This window comes from Zingiber officinale, chromosome 3B, assembly GCF_018446385.1.
Source record: "Zingiber officinale cultivar Zhangliang chromosome 3B, Zo_v1.1, whole genome shotgun sequence".
In the NCBI taxonomy this organism is placed as follows: Eukaryota; Viridiplantae; Streptophyta; class Magnoliopsida; order Zingiberales; family Zingiberaceae; genus Zingiber; species Zingiber officinale.
In genome coordinates, this window is record NC_055991.1 from 50,319,126 (window position 1) to 50,337,460 (window position 18,335).

The 18,335-nt window shown below is 32.9% G+C and overlaps 1 protein-coding gene across 1 annotated transcript; it reads right to left on the reverse strand.

Annotated features, from left to right (window-relative positions):
• Positions 1-465: 465 nt before the first annotated feature.
• Positions 466-9,420, reverse strand: LOC122054878 (helicase-like transcription factor CHR28). The gene is made up of 5 exons (XM_042616302.1): positions 9,351-9,420; positions 7,227-7,516; positions 1,476-1,985; positions 1,145-1,354; positions 466-817 (listed from the first exon to the last, which is right to left on the reverse strand). Exons 1-5 carry the CDS (start codon positions 9,418-9,420, stop codon positions 707-709), a joined length of 1,191 nt encoding a protein of 396 aa, XP_042472236.1. The 3' UTR covers positions 466-706.
• Between the last annotated feature and the right edge of the window lie 8,915 nt (positions 9,421-18,335).

An 18,335-nucleotide genomic window follows, 5' to 3' on the forward strand; every position in this document is an offset into this window, starting at 1 on the left:
ACCCCAACAAAGGCCTGGCTACTGCACAGTGAGCAACGATGGACTAGCAGCTTCTGTGCAGTGGAGGATGAAGAAAATGGTATTAAGATTGATAGATTTTAAATTCTTATTGCCAAGGAGGATATAAGAACATCAATGCATCAAATTTTTATTGTAGAAATGAAAAATTATAAATGAAATTTAAGGAACTCAAAGGGTGGAATCTAACAGCCTTACTCGTATTCATCGAGGAAGAGAGACCATTACAGTTTGACCCTCTTCATCGACCAACACTACACCAGCCCTCCATGTTCATGAGCCGGCGCCAAGTTGACACCAAGACCATGCCATCCCATGGATGTTGCCACCACTCACCCAACCCTACAAGCTCACAATGAGCCATTGCAAAAAGCCTCTCTGCCGAAGTAAATGAGCGAGCTCCTTCGCCATTGGAGCTCCATGCCTGTCACACTCAAACACAGATCAAACCATAAAAGTACACAGCATATTCATCTTGGCAAAATACCTGTTACATATTTACAACTTATGCTCCATCCCTTCGTTGGATCGTGCTATTACTGTTACATATGTTAGCGACCTATGACTACAAACAAGAAAAAGGAAGGAACTTTGTCGGATGGAGCAAACACTGCAAAAAAGTTGAATGAGCATCACACTCTCATATCCAAAAATATTGGAATCCAATGGGGATGATCCACACCAAAACTTAGTCATAACAGTTAAACATATATCTAAGATCATCTACTGTGAGCCGGGTCGCATGAGTACCCGTTTGGTCTTCGCCAAATGCAGAAGAAACCATCTTTCTCTTCTCCTCCTGCAAGATGTACCAGGCTCTATTTATTTGTCCATGTAAGGAAACCAAGTTCGCAGTTGTTTTAAAATCAGAAATTACTGAAAGGCAGCATCATGACAATTACTCAGTCAATAGTTATTTTACCGTAATTATATCTGTTGATATAGACTATTAGATAATCAGAGTTTGTACATGGTTAGCGAACAAATCCACCAATAATGTAGTTGATAAATGTTTCTTGTATAACTTGATTACTGCAATTAGTTACAATGAACTTGGAGGTTTTGTCAAAGCTAACATAAGCATAGCTGTCATTTAAGTGTCAAACGAATAATGTCCATGAGTTACCTGAAGAGCCAATATGCGATCTTCAACTGTATCTTTGACAGTTATTCGGGAAACAGTCACAGGACGAGTCTGACCAATTCTGTGTGCTCGATCAATTGCTTGGTCTTCGGTAGATGGGTTCCACCAAAGATCAAGAAGAATTACGTGACAGGCAGCAATCATATTCAGGCCAAGACTTCCTGCTTTTAACGACATAAGCATAACAGTTACCTAAGAGAAACATGAATGATTACTTTATGAACAAGAAATAGTTCAAAGATAGGAAGGATAGACGAAATATTGTGCACAATACATAAGAATATAACTTTTTTTTTTTTTTTGATTATCTGACCTCTGGATCAGTGTTGAAGTCTTTTACAGCCTTGTCTCGTGACACAAGAGTCATTGTTCCATCAAGCCTCCTGTACTGTATTAGGTTTTCATTCAATGAAAGCTCGAGCAAGTCTAGCATGCTGGTCCACTGGGAGAAAACAATGGCCTTCTCCGGAACTTCAGTAGTCAAGTTTAATTGAGCAGAAGCAGAATCACCTATAAGATCATGAACAGAACTTGAACTTTGACTTGCAATTGTCGTCAGTATATCAAGTGCTGCTTTAATTTTAGATGATACATAGCCACTATGGGTAATCTGTTGCTCATCAAATGTAGAACTGGTTGAAGTTTCATCATCAAAATTTTCACAGATGCAACTCTTCAGGGTACCACGTGAAAATACACAATCAGTACCAAGTATATCTTTACAACCAGGTGCAGGACACGTGTCACCAATTAAACGTTCGGATACACACTGGTAGCAGAAGACATGCCCACACATTGATACAACACCATCTTCTGGTGGATCCTATGAAAGGTACCAAATTGTTAGGCCTCAGTAGGACAACTGTAAAATAAATGACTAAACTTATGAAAATATTGCTAACTGAATAAGCTTCATTATAAAGTTAAAAGTTCTTAAGACAGAAAATATAAGTTTCTGCTACATAAAAGAAAAAGGTCTGTCATGGAAGTGTGAGCAAACTTGGAAAACATTTGATAATTAGATAAATAACTTCAAGCCCTAATGCGGATCGACTCATTTTCAAGCTGGCCTGGATGTCAAGCTGTTAACAGTGCAGGAAGTAATAAACTTTGGCAAAAAACTCAAATTGAAGGTTAAATGGGAAAACAATAACCATATGTTACTGTAACTTTAATCCATGAATAATATTTTCAATTACAAGAATCATACTATCTAATTGTCAGATGTTAAGCACAAAATGGGTTATCCGAAGTTTAACCACTTAGTTTAAAACTATCAATTTGCATCAGTATGCACAGGTATTTATAGTATATCTGGTTGACAGTTTGAAATATAAAATTGATAAGGAATTTAAAAGTCATTCTAGGGAATTGAATTGACAATTGATGGAATATGAATAATTATTCCTCAGTTTGGTTCACAAACAATAATTTGATTTCCTACATTTGGTTTATAGAGAGGTTGTAAATAATAAACAAGGAATAACTTTTACAATTATAAAATATACTGAATGTATTTTAATTGATTAGTCCAATTCCACACCATTTTGTGCGAATTATAAGAATATTATGTTAATGAGTCATACCATGAAATTTTAGAAAAGAATAATATAAAAAAGATTAAGGAGACTACGATGACCAAAAATCAATTTGGATTCATGCATTAAAGGTCGACAATAGAAGTTATACATCTTCTTAGATAACTAAAGTATCAAAAATAAAAGTAAAACTTACACATAACATTTGTCGATCTAGAAAATGCACATGATAGTGTTTCGAGAAAAATTATGTGGAGAATTAAAAAATAAAAATGTTAGTGTAACGTATATTGAAATAATTAAAGATATGTACGATAATGTAATGACAATAGTAAACACTCCAAGCGAATTAACTGAAGCGTTACCCGTAAAGATAAGGTTAAATTAAGGATCAACTCTAAATCTCTATCTTTTTACAATAATAATGGATGAACTCACTAGACACATCCAAGACATGTTATCACAGTGAAGGATGTTGTTTGCAGATGATATTGTTTTAATAGATGAGACACATGAAGGAGTAAATGTTAAATTTGAATTTTGACAGAAAACACCAAAAGTGAAAGATTTTAGACTTAATGAAGATAAAATATATGAAATTTAAGTTTAACAAATATTAGACGTAATAAGATGATTGTTAAGATAGAAGATGACAAGTTATTTATAACCGAGAGCTTTAAGTATTTAGGATCATTTTTGTAAAATAATAGAAATGCTGAGAGATGTCTTACATAGAATACAAGCAAGATGATTGAAATGAAAAAGAACGTTTGGTGTTTTGTTATCGGAAAGTACCTCTGAAATTTAAAGGAAAGTTCTACAAAATGACAATTAGACCTTCTAAATTATATGAAGCTAAATATTAGACTATGACTCAAGCAAACAAAAGATAAGAGTCATAGAGATGAGGATGTTAAATTAGATGTACCATACAAGAATGGACAGGATAAGAAATGAAAACATTAAGGAGAAAGTCGAGGTTGTACCTATTGAAAGAAAACTCCGAAAAACACGTTTAAGACATATACTTAGCCAATAAATGTTCCAATTAGGCGATGTAAAATTATAACAAATATAGCCAATACACACATTAAAAGAGAAAGAAAATCAAAGAAAACTTGATTAACAATGATAAAATAAAATACAATTTATTGAAATAAAAATGATCGTAATATAATAAAAGATAAGAGCTCAATGGTGTACACAAATCCATATAGAGTGGAATAAGGCTTAGGTTGTTGGTTAGTCCAATTTCACACAATCGGGAACAATCCACTTGCTAAATCGATTTGCAGACTCATCCACTCATTTGACCCGAAGTTTAATTGACTTCTACAATTCATCTGCCCCATCTAAACAATTTGTCTTGACCAGACCAACCTAGGTAGGCTTGTTCACCCATTCAACCTATTGCTTGCTTGGTCCACCTACCATCGCTACTCCACTTGTCTATCTCCTATGTTCATTCATAATATTTTTTTTTGAAAATTAAATAGAAAAAATATATATTTTTATGAGAGATGAATAGAAGTTAATCGTTATTCATAGAAGAGAGCAAGGAATAGGTTGGAAGGATTCATGAGAATTTGTATTCTAAGTTCTTTTTTCCTTTTGTAATTAAACATGAATATTTAATGGGAATTATTCTAATATGAAATAAAATAGCATTGCTATGATGCACTATTATAGTTCATTATAAGAGTTTGCCTAGACCTACCCACGGGTCGGATCTGAATCTGATCCGACCCAGAACCGCAAATGAGTCAGCAAGTCGTTTACCAGTTGACTTGGTTCAATGGACCAAAACCGTAACCGGCCTATCTTTAGACAAGTCGGTTACGGGTTGGGCCCAAAGTGAACTAATAAATTGGCGATTCAAACCGATGAATTCAAAGTCAATTCACTAGTATTTTTGTTTTAAAAAAACATTATTTTGAGTGGTTTAGATTTTTTTTTTCAATGAGAATCTCTCATTTAATAATATTATAACATTTTAATAATATTAATGGTGTGATTCAATATAAACCAACTCATTTGCTTTAAATTTTTTAACGTGCACTATTTTATCTTTTAAGTGAAGCAAATCTTTCAGCCTATTTACCTTAAATTTTCTAATGTGGAACTATTCCACCTTTAACTCATTATATTTATTAATCCCAATTAACTCTCTTAATATGTCACTCATTGGTCTTATTCTATTTTTTTTTATTCATTCAACACATAACTTAGTTTATAGCGACCATTTGACTTATTTGATATATTCAATAATAATTTGCTAAGAAATATAATTTGTTCAACAATAAAATTATATATATATATAGTGAAGACTGAATGGAAGCCTTGGCGCAACGGTAAAATTGTTGTCATGTGACCAAAAGATCACGGATTTGAATCCTGAAAACAACCTCTTGCAAAAAAACAGGGTAAGGCTGCGTACAATGGATCCTTCCCTGGAACCCCGCATGGCGAGGGCTTCGTGCACCGGGCTGCCCTTTTTATATAGTGAAGGCTATCATCAAACAAAAAATTAATTAAAAAATATAACTGTGTGACATATATATCTCATCACACTAAAATATTAGCATTAGTTGGATAAAAAACCATTGGTATCAGGTGCAAAACCAAGTGGTCTTGGTCTATAATACATTATTATAGTAAAAGTGAAGATAGATCATAATTTGAAAATTATTTTACATCTTCCTTTCAATTTAGTGAAATAGACAGCAAGTGGTATTTTGATATTTTATGATGGTGGTGGCAAAAGACACAGTCATTTCATCCTCTATATTATAGCAAAGCTTCTCCAGTGTCAATTATTGGTGTAGAACAAATATTTAGTTCCAGAGCTAATATCTTAAATGGAAGACAATCTACTTTGGCTCCCAACTCTTTGGAAGCTCAAACGCTACTTGATGATTAGACGAAAGTTACAAAAGGAATACAACTTCCAGAAAACGAAGTAGAAAATTTTAATATCGAAGGAATTAATGAACTAAGTAGGATTTAATTCCCTTATATCTTAAGTGGTTACACAGGCAACTTAAATAAGTTCACGTTTTTTATTTTTCTAATTTTCCACATTTATAAATTTTTAAATATTTTTTTAATGAAATATAAATAATCTTGAAGCGTTGTGAACTATAAACTAAAATTGTAGCAAGCGGTTCTGAATCGTGAACCGTAACCACCTTTGAAGGTTAAGGTTAAGAGCTGAGATTTTTAAACCATTGAAGCAGCAGTCCTGAACGGTCACCATTGGTTCCGAACCATGGTCAAATCTAGGTTTGCCATCATGATGACATACCAATTAATAGGTTGTAGATAGCGCTATCAGACTAGCATCTAAAGTTTTGATGTTGGTAATGAACACTGATAAAATTTACATAGACAAGCATTAAGTTCTAAGTCCATAAAGTAAAAAAATCATGTTTAAGTTTGATAATTGCCCAATTGGTCAAATTCCAATTAATACACTGCAGCATCTGAGGCTAGGCATTGCAAAATATTATAGATTCAAGCTTTGATAAGCTAGCACTTGTGGAATGGTTTCAAAATCAGATCTGGAGAATCACGGTAAGATAAAGCAACAACCGTTTTTAAGAAAAAGTATCTTAGTGAACTTCAAGTGGGTCCATGTATTGGGCACAGAGGCAACAGCAGATGACCTTTTCTTACAAATCTTGCATTGCCCATGGATATTCCAAATCAAAAGGAATGATAAAGCTTTTACTAGAACATCTAGAATTTAAGTCAAGAAGATTGCAATAGAGATATAGTTAATTAGTTTCGCATTGCACTAGGGAACTTTAGCATGTGGTGAGCTGCATCCCCCTCTTGATTAACTAGAGCCCCTTTCTGAAGGCACAGGCTTGGGAAACGACATAACGTGTACTGACTACTGAACTACCAGTAGTAACTAATAAGCTGATAAATGGAAATAAACGTGTAGAACAATAAAATCATGTGGGGGAAGTCAGAAGTCGAACCAAATGTTTGTGCATAGGTAGGAGTACTAAACAATACTCAGTAATATCCACCCAACAGATACATATTCAAACTTATTAGATAATATTGTTGAATGGTACCAGGCACTATGGAATTTTCCCACCAGTTGGCATATCACATTATACAATATCTATAGGTTACTAACACTGTGGATCAGAGCATTTACAACATTGTTGATGTTTCTGTTTAAGTTACAAACCAAAAGTGTGGCGTATCTGACAAACAAGATGGAATTCAAGGTAATATGTTGTCAGAAAAATTTATACTCTATGAACATGCATTGATACTAATTTGTTTCTCTAATTTCTTATAGAAAGATATAGATATTGTTCCAATGATATTTTTTTGACTAATCTACAATTAAATCAATGCAACAATAGGGCAGCTTTTACGAGATTTAATAAGATTTATTAGACCAATCATCCAATTTTTTAAAAATTAAGATAATATATGTAAGGCACAAGAAAATAACTTGTCAAAATTCACAAGGATGCACATTCAGAATCAGTGTAGAGACTTACACTGCAGATGGTACAAATCGCCAAACCTTCCAACTGGTTACGTAAATTAATAAGCATTTCCCTGGGAAGTTGTCTTGCCATATCAAGTGAATCTTTTCCAATAGTATCTGTGTGAAATCCTTTAACTAGGAGGGGATGATCACAGGCTTGCCGAAGTCGCAGCAGAAGCATCAATATACTTGCATAATTTTGTTTCAACGTCCCCATGGCAGCAAATTCCTGCCGACATTCACAACTTCTATATAAGGAATATATAGTAAATGTTCCCAATAAAAAGGTTTTCCCCAGTAGAGGTTAATGGAACAAGGTGATCAGTTAGGAGAGGGATGAACATGCTCATTCTAGTGAAATTGTGATAACTAACTGATAGCACCATTTCGAACTAAAACTCCTACAGAGGATTTGGGCAAAAATTAATGAAATATGGAAATAACTATCTTGCACAGATAGAAATTATCTCACACCACGGTTAATCAAACTGAAATTTTATTAACAGAAAGATACCCAATGCACTGACAAAGCAACTTTTCTAGACAGCATCCTAACTAAAATAGCAAAGAAATAGCACTAATCAAGAAACATAATAATCTCATTAAACTACTACCAAATTAAAAATACCTATAGAACTCAAAACTTAATTAAAAGATATCAAATCACACAATATCCAAAACAGAACAACTGCCAAAATTAGTGACAATTCAAAACTTAAATGAATGTCATTTACTTCTTTACATCACCTACCATTTAAAGAAGGAAAGACATTAGTTTGAATTTGAGATTGTAATTGATTTTGGTAATTGTTACATTTTGGGTATTGTATATTTTGATATCTTTAAATTTAATAAGAGTTGGGTACCTTATAGTTTGGTAGTTGTTTAAGGAGAACATTGTATTTTCCAATTAGTAATATATTCTAGTTAGAGTTATCAATAAACATGATCATCTCAATGTATTAATTTTAAATTAATAAAATTTAAAATCCCAGAATTTCTGTGAGATAGTCTTTCTTTGCGTAAGGCATTTATCCTCACACTTCCTCAATTTCATCCAAATTCTATGTGAATTTTGATTTGATTTGATGTTGCACTTCCCTCTCCTGATAAAGATAATCCTTTTCAACTTAATAATAAAATTTTCAATCGAAATGTGCTATAAACACTTACAACACAAAGCAAATATAGCCCTCTTTAGTGATTGTTCAGCATTGTTGTCACCTTCATCATAATGTCAATTCCCAACTATTTGGAGTGGGTATATGATTGTATTTGTTCCAATGAGCTCTACTAATAATCAAACAAATTAAATTACTTTTATTACATCAATTAAAATATCCTTTCACATTCCTTCCTTTACCCCCAACACCTTCCATTATAATTGGCTGAACCCTCAGAATCTGTTGGTCACCTCTGAACATGCCTACACCATTTCAATTTACTTTCTCTTGTTTTATAAAAAAAAATAGCAAAAGAGATACATTTTAATCTGATTTAGTATTTCTGAAATGCTGCAAACTGCACTGCAGAATTTCTGAATTTACTCGATTACTATTAGTCAAAACGAACAACAGAGTATTTGTTGGCCATATTAAAGTACTTAGCTTAAATATAATGTTCAATAACAATGACAGAGACCACAATCAGAAAGATCCATCCATCAGGCTATGAATGGGATGTGAGGAGCAGTAATATGAGATGAGAAAAACAATTACTCCAAAAGCAAAGGATATGTTTGATGTTATAGCAGTAAAATAAATAAGCTTGCCAAAATCTTCAAAATCTGTATCAGAAATCTCTTAGACTATTAAAAGAGTTAAAGCCCAATTCTCTTTCTTCAATTAGATTAGCAGTCATTTCCTCTACTTCCTCTAGAGAAAGAGGACACCTTTCACATTATGTGCTAATTCAATTCCAAGAAAATGTTTAGGACTCCAAGATCTTCAGAAACAATTTTTTTCTGTCTTTTTATTTCCAAGACATACAAATTACTGCTGTCAGATTAGACAATAGTCATTAGTACCACATGGCTAATTTATTTATGCACTAAATTCTTGAGTTTTGTATATTCACACGTATGGTAAAATTACTTCCTGAAGAATAATTTTATTATATCACTTTTCTTATTAACCTGGTATCAGAACATCACTCCCCTTCTTGTTGCCTTCCTCATCTCCCATCTCCCATCCCCCATCCCCCATCCCCCATCCACTGCCATTTTTGTGTCAAAACTTTTGTTGTGACCAATGCAAGCATAATAACTTGTCCTCGCCATTCATATCCACAACTAAAACCCTTGTGTAAACCTGTGCTCAACCATTGTGCCACAACCAAAACCCATGGAATGACTTGATTCATACTTAGGAATCACACTTAAAATCAAAACCAACACCAGTGCAATGACTCGATTTTCTACTTTCTTGTGAACATTTGCACATAGGGGCCATACACAAGTCATAACTAGTACCAACACTCACACTTGCATTCTTCATCACAAGTAAACCCACGATCACATTTTTGTTAACCAACTAACTCCATGTGCACTTTCATGACACAACTTAACTCTACGTGCACTTTCGTGAACCAACCAACTCTGCATGCACTTTCATGATTAACTCCACATGCACTTTCATGATCAACTCCTCATGTCATGGACCAGCATGAGGCACTAACAAGCTTCTTCTAAACCTGCTCTTCTAGTGATCATCCATTTTCTTCATGAAACCCAAGTTAAGCTTCTCCTAGATTGGTCCTCGATCATCATGAGCCCCAAACAATCTCTTCGTCACCTCTCTTTTTTGTTATCTCTCCCTCCCTATTCTAAGGATATGGTTATGTAAATTTCACAATTCTAATTTCAGGGAATCTTAGACAAATTTTTTTCTAGTGCAATCTCTATATGCACATCTAACCATAAAGCTTTTTATTGTGCCATATTCACATCTCTCATTGTGTTATCATACAACCTCACAACCAATAGTCCCATCAGAATCAGTATCAAAATTAATCATTCCGTGTTTATCATCTTTGGTGTCAACTTGAGATTCTTTTCGGTTCTCATACCCAGGGTAATTATCTCGCACATCTCTACCTTCTCATGAGAAAGATTAGGATTGGGATCAAATGTTCATAAGCAAACTTAATACTTCCCTCAATAAGATATTATTTATGTTCATTTATCATGAAAAACAAATAAACAATCAAACAAACTGAAAATTATATCTGCGCTTGACAATAAAAATGAAGAAATTTCAACACTTGTGAGCTGAAGTCATTTCGGTACATGAATAAAACCTGTAAACAATTGTATGAACATATTTGTTTACAAGAAGAGGAAATGCTAACAAGTATTTAACGTGGTTTGGACCCTATGTCATGGCCCATTAACTCATTAAGTGGGTCACTTCTAAAAAATACCATACTTGTTCTGCTTTAAGAGGAAGAAGAAACCTCGTATTAAAACAACTTTCTGCTCTCTTACAAATGATAAAACTAACTCAACATAAACAAAAATCAAGCTCTTTTTAGATCATCAAGGACTCAAGAGTGCCTAGAAATTAAAAAAAAACAACTTATGAACAGACGATTGCATTATGAAAGTTGTATCTTTCAAGGTCCCCTTGCTTTCCTATTTATAGTTGCAAGCTAACCTTCAAACGTTAGATAAGATTAGACTTGCTGATCAGCTTTATTCTATGTTCAAATCTAGATTAGTTAACTGGATAAATTTGCAACCTTATCTACCAACTGATAATATTTCCAATTGACACCAACCCAGTTCAATAGACTCAAATCCAAGTCACTCAACTCAATTGGTTACTTCTTGTTGCAGACCTTATCCTCCAACGAATACTTTTTGAGTCGACTCAGAACCTCTTTAGTCAACTCAATAACCTATTTCTAGCACACCATTATCTACTCGAGTAGACTTCAAAAGATTTAATTCTCTTCGAGTTGATTCAAGATGAAACAAAATCTCGTGAGTCGACTCAAGCTGAAACAAAACCTTGTGAGTAGAACGTCTACAATGGATGTCAAGAAGGCAACCACACTAAGTATTAACGTAAAGGCAAGCACATGCCCCCAGGGCGTAACGCAGACGGTGGGCGCATGACATCTCTGGCGAAATGGTCGGGGACCGATTCTCAGGAATTGACGACACGGGGTTTACCCCATCATGCACTTATGGCTTGTGTACCTGCATTTACCTCCCTCCATATCCATGGGGCCGGCACTAGGGGGCCGCTAAGGTAGCGGATTTCTTCTAAAGACAAGTACACTAAGTATTCATATGACATAACATCTCCAAGTAGTAGTAGTAGTAGTAGATGATTTTTAGTAGGTATACATAGACATATCTCCTTAAACATAAGTTTGACACTATTGACTGTTCATCGCTTTTTGCAAAAGAGTTAAAAACGAAAAAGGATTAAAATCAATCAGAACCAAAGTGATTAAGATGGAGAATGTAAGAACCATAATTTCAAAATTATTATAAAGGTCACAGATATTTGCATAAAATTCACTCCAAGTACACCTCAACAAAATGATATTGTGAAAAGGAAGAATTGTGCACTTCGGGCATCTCGGTCCATGTTGAACAAGTACTCTTTCCTGAGATACTTTTGTGCCGAGAATTTTCATACTACATGTCATGTTCAAAATAACATAAATATTTCCATTCCTTCTTAGTGAAAACCTCATATAAACTTTGTCTATGGAAGTGTACTCTCAATTAAGAATCTCAGGTTATTTGGTAGTAAGATATATCTTTAAATACTAAGGATCACTTTGGCAATAATCAAGCACTTAGGTTATTTGGTAGAAGAGTCACCTAATGTTCATCGTTTACATCCTTTTAGCTACCACCTCTTAATATCTACAACTACCTCTGAAAACTTGGGATATCAACAAGAACCAAACATACATATGCATAGGAAAAACCAACAAAGGAGAGCAAGAGAATAAACCAAGAAGGATGAGCCCAGGAAGATGATTACAATAAATAATTCAACCACTCTTAAAAGTCTACAAGAAGAACCCAAATATCCCCTTGAAAAGTTAATAGGAGATAGCTCCCAAGGGTAAGGATGAGATCTCATTTTAGACGTGTAGATAGCAATGTAGCATTCATCTCTCAAATTGAGCTAAAAAACATAGAAGAAGCATTGCTTGATCTAGATCAAGATACAAGATGAATTAGCCTTAAGACCTTATAATTGTTCAACCATTCGAATTTGTCAGATTTTTATGAATAAACTTTATGATGAAATGGACGTGTGATTTGAAATAAGGCTAGAGTAGTGGCCGAACATTTCAAGCAAGTAGATTATGATGAGACTCATGCTCCAGTAACACAACTCGAATCAATTTATATGCTTTTGACTTTTACAACATTAAAGGTCTTACACTCTTTCAAATGGATATAAATTATGCATTTTTTTAATGGATTTATAAAAAAAAATTTGTGAAACAATCACATACTTTTGAAGATTTGCAAAATCTAAATCATGTTTTAGACTAAAAAGACATTATTTGGTTTGAAACTAAGTCCCTCAAGCTTGGTATATAAATTTTTTAAGTTTTCTTATCTCAAAATATTTTTAACTAGGTGCAGTTCACCTTACATTAGTTATTTAAGACAAAAATAAAATTATTTATTAAATACAAAAAAAAATATGGTATTTTTATTGCACGACTTTATGTAGATGATATCATTTCTGTTCAACTAATAAAGAATTTTTTAATATGTCTACCACTCTCATGGAGAGTGATTTCATGATAAGCGAAAATTAAATGTATTATTGGGACTTCAAATAAGGCAAAGAAAGCATCATGAGATCTATGTTCATCAAACCATGTATGCAAAGGAGTTCATCAAATGATTTGAAATGAAAAATGTAAAAGGCTGTCAACACCTATAGAAACAAAAATAAAAATTGGACAATGATCTGAATGGTAAAAGTGTTGTTTTTGAAATAGAAAAATTAGAAGTTTAATTGTAAGGATATTATATTTAACCGAACTTTATTTTGATGGTAGGATTATTCATTATGTTTCAATCGGTTCCTAAAGAGTCCAAACTTGTGGTAATTAAGAGAATCTTAAGGTATCTCAAGGGCACTCTTAATCCCAGTCATTAGTATTCAAGGAGTGATTCATTTGACCTTATAGGTTACTTCAACTTCGACTATGTGAGTTGGAAGTTGGATAGGAAAAACACTAGTGAAAGGTGTCAACTCCTTAGATCCTCCCTAGTAAGTTAAAGTAGTCACAAATACCATTGGATTGCACTATCAACCACCAAGGCCAAGTCATAGCTATGGGAGAATGCATGACACAATTATTGTAGATGGTGTATAAAGGAAGATCTTAGATTAGCATAAAGAGTAGTGTGCAACTACTATGTGAAAATTTTAATACCTAACAAAAAATTGTATGTATATTGTATTCATCATTCTAGGGCAAAGCATATTAAAATCAAGCACCATTATATGACATGACACCAAATTATATTGAATCCAAGTTAAATATCCTCATTTATTCACTAAACCCCTTTCTAGGTTGGGTTCATTTTTGTTTATATACATATGCCTGTTAATACCATTGAACTATGTGAGTTGCAAGTTGGATAGGAAAAACACTAGTGGAAGGTGTCAACTCCTTAGATCCTCCCTAGTAAGTTAAAGTAGTCACAAATACCATTGGATTGCACTATCAACCAACAAGGCCAAGTCATAGCTATGGGAGAATGCATGACACAATTATTGTAGACGGTGTATGAAGGAAGATCTTAGATTAGCATAAAGAGTAGTGTGCAGCTACTATGTGAAAATTTTAATACCTAATAAAAAAATGTATACATATCGCATTCATCATTCTAGGGCAAAGCATATTAAAATCAAGCACCATTATATGACATGACACCAAATTATATTGAATCCAAGTTAAATATCCTCATTTATTCACTAAACCCCTTTCTAGGTTGGGTTCATTTTTGTTTATATACATATGCCTGATAATACTTTGAACTTTAAAATGGCATAATCACAGGACGTGTAGAACAATTATGGTGATACCTTGATCTCATCTCATTAAAAACATCTCAACAACCATGATCTTAGCTATGATGCATTTATTAGGTTAATGTCATTAAAATATATAAATCATGAAAATGACAAATAATGAGAATAGGAATAGTTCAAATGATCATAGAAATGCCCCTTATTTTATAATCAAACTAATTTTTCAAATAATTTAAAAAATTTAAGAAGTTTAAATTTTAGTATCTTATTGCAAAAATTATGCTTGAAAGCATTTACATCTAATATTCTCTTAGTTTTGCTGGAAAGGTAAATTTCACAAGCATATATTTGATGCTAAATTACAACACAAAAAATATTAAATTTTTAAATAATTTTAGACTTAGTATCATTTTTCAAAAATGAGGTTTGTCTATCATAGATTTCACTTTATTAGTCATAGAGATGTAGCACTGTCCAAGTGTCAAGAATAAAGTTATCTTAGCTAATATATGTCCACTTCCCAAGATGCAATTCAAGAAAGATGATCATCATATTACCTTATACTATTTACCTCTTTGTAAAAAAATAGTTTTCCAATATATTTTTCTTCCATTTTATAATAAGCAAAGATACTTTTGATAAGATCATGGTTTTGAGAAGTGGTCTAGACCACTTAGGCATTTCCAACAGGCCTCTGCTTCACCTATTGTGTAAGCAGTCATTGTTAGGTGGGTATTTTAAAAATGGAGATAGGTAGACCAGCAATGCATTGATTGGGAAAAGGGTGGGTTCGGTGATTGAAAAGGCTCATTCAGTAGGAGAATAGGAATGATTTGGTGGTGACTTACAAGTCAATCCCTTCTCTTCTCCTTCTCATGCTGAAACACTTTTACACTGAAACCCCTTATTCAGTTCTTCTCCCTGACACTTCTACACTCAACATCGTCGGTTTTCTCAATTATTCCACACACGATACCTCTACACAAAAACAGTGTCACCGTTCATTGAAACTCTGCTCATGATGCCTCTACACGCATCAAACCCAATGTTATCACCACTGTGACTACATCTGCAACACTTTCAAATCCACAGCGTTGAGACTCCTTCACAGCATCCCTATTAGTGCACAGCATCCCTATAGTGCACAGCATCCATCTAAACCAGTAATTAGTCACAGTCCACCCATAACAACCAACCACATTCACATAACAGTAATCAGTAACTTGGGTGCTTTGCAACAGTCGTAACCCCACCCACGACAGTAATCAGACACATCCAGTACTGTTTCACCCGTTCACTAACAGCAGTAACTGAACAACCTTCAGTTAATTTTGCCCTTTTTGATTCCCTTCACAGCAGCCCTTTTTTCTTATTTTACTTCTCATTTTAGATCTCCGATTTTATAATTTTATCTGCTTGTCATGTTTTGTTTATTGTTTAGTGAATTTAAAGTATGAAAACAACCTCAACTCAACACAAGATAGTAAGTTCTGATTTCTATAGACCTTAATATTGTTAAGTGCAAATTTTGTGGCAAAGAAACCAAAGGAGTCTCCAGATTTAAGCATCACCTTGCTTGTATTTAAAGTAATGTTGTGGGTTATTAATAGCTAAAAGCTAACAAAGTGATCCTTGCATTGGAGTCAATCAAAAAGAAGAATGACAAGGTAAACTTGTTTCAGGAAGAAAGCCTGTAGGTTAATATTTCATGGAAAAAAATCCAAGGAATGGGTGATAAAAGGCTAAGAATTAAAGGACCACTGGATCGATTCACAGATAATGATCCAGAAATAGTTGTGGCATCACAATATTCAACAAAGAAAAGCCACAACAAAGATAAATTTGCCAAGGAAGAAAGGAATAGTGTCAACCAGTATATTGCTAAATGGTTCTATGAAGCAGGTATTTCATTTTATGCAGCTTCCTTGAAGTCTTTCCATACTGTGATAGAGGCAATCAATGAAATGATCTTATCTATAAAAGTTGAACTCTTTATGATCTCGGTGAACCTTTACTTAAGAAAGAAGTGGTAAAGATCAAAGAATATTTATAAGTCCATATGGATACTTGGAAGAGAGCCGGTTGTACTATTATGACCGGCTTGTGTTTTCATGGACAGATAAAAAGAGCAGGAGCATTACAAACTTGTTTGTATATTATGAATTAGGCACGAATTTCTTGAAATCTATTGATGCATTTGAGGAGTGCCACACATTTTTTACGATTGTTGATAAATATATGGAGGTTAGGGAACAGAGTGTTTCGGATAGTAACACAATGCTGTGGAAAATTTAGCTATTGAAAAGGCTGATAAAAAAGGACCGACTATATATATTTTTGTCTTTTTGTAGTTCATACAATTGATTTGATGCTTGAGGAGGTTGGTAAGGAAAAAATAAACCATATAATTGACAAGCTAAGAACTATCATTGTTTTTAAATACAATCACCGTAAGACTTTTAGCATAATGAGTCACTTCAGTCACCATAGGACTTTTGAGCATAACACCTTACTTCACTCAAAAAAAATAAGGACCTTGTGCGAGCTAGAATCGTAAGGTTTACAACTTTTCTTTTACTGCAAAGTGTTCTGGATGCAAGGAAAAAGATAAGGATGATATTTCTTCAGAAGAGTAACTGCAATATAAATGATCTAGAAGTGTTAAAGGCTTATTGTGATGAGCAAGTTTGTCAGGTGTGAATTTTACACTTTTGGTATTTTTGTATTAGTAAAGTTATAGGATTTTTATGCAAATAAAAGGCCGATAATGAGATTTACATATAATGATATAAAGGATGCTAAAAAGAAAATAATAGCCTTTTTTTAAGAATGTGAAAATTTCTTAGAAGTCATATGAATCTTATTGAGGAATATATATAGAGGAAATTTGATAGTGCTCTAAATTTTCTTATTGCCTTAATCCTTTTTATTTTAGGGACTATTAGGAAATAGTGTCTGATAGCGCTATCATGGATGATATTCTCACACGTGTATGCCTTTCCATCCTTCTTGATCCTACCATCCAGGATAATGTGATGTGATAAGTATAGAATTGAAGGCATATAGAATGCATTTGGACTCTTTAGAATACCACTACTGAGGTAGAGGTCAAAGAATGATAAAAATTTAGCCAAAGTAATTCTTACTATTTAGTTAAATTTGTTAGTCATTTTGAGTAAATTCTAAAATTTTACTAATATTATTTATTAATTTAATCTAATAGCACATGGAGGTCAATTTGAATTAGGTATTCTCCATTTATAAGTAATGCCAATCAACATTCTAAAGCTACTATGCAACCCCTCTGGGTGTGAGGGGAGTTAAAGTGCATTTAAAAGGGTATATGAGAATTATGATCATTGTTTACTTTCAAATTTTTTAAACACAAGGTTTCAAATTTTGAGTTGAGCCGAAGTTGTGGTCTTTGACCAAAACAATATATAATTTTGACACTGTATCAAACCATGTCTATAGGGTTTCAATACTTATTTAACTAAATTATTAATTTTTATTATGATTAAATTTGTATTATAATAAATTCTTTATTTGATAATTAATGATATTGTTAATATATATTTGTTTTTTCTTTATGATTAATTTGATTATCTCAGTTTTTATGATTAAAATGTTTATAATCTTTAATTTTAATTTCTAGCTTAAATTATATTTCTTTCATTTTATAATAACTTACATAACTACTCTATAAACTAGCATGCTTTACTTTCAAATTCAGCAAAATAAATTAATGTATTTTCATATTTGAAAACAGAAATCCAAGAAGTTAATGATGTAATTTTATTTGAAATGAACTATATTTTAATTAATTTATATATTTGCGTTCAAAATTTATTTGCAAGCATTTAATAGAGGATTAAATATTACTTTCATATTTTGTTTGGTAAAAACCTAAATAAAAAACTCTTAAACGCTGCTAAAAATTTTCAAATTTTATTATTAAGAATAATAGAACAAAACAAAAATTAGGAGTATAATATTATATTTAAATTTTTTAAAATTAAATATATAAAACTCGATTTGAACTTAACAAAATTAACATTGAAAAATTTGGTTTAATTTTTTTTCAACAAAAT

Bases quoted from the DNA above. Each gene is read 5' to 3' on its own strand.
- LOC122054878 (XM_042616302.1), bottom strand. From the start codon at position 9,420: ATGGGGGATGGGGGATGGGAGATGGGAGATGAGGAAGGCAACAAGAAG. The intron at 1,986-7,226 runs GTAAGTCTCTAC...TACCTTTCATAG, and splicing joins CGATTTGTACCATCTGCAGT to GATCCACCAGAAGATGGTGT. The intron at 1,355-1,475 runs GTCAGATAATCA...TGTTTCTCTTAG, and splicing joins ACTTCAACACTGATCCAGAG to GTAACTGTTATGCTTATGTC.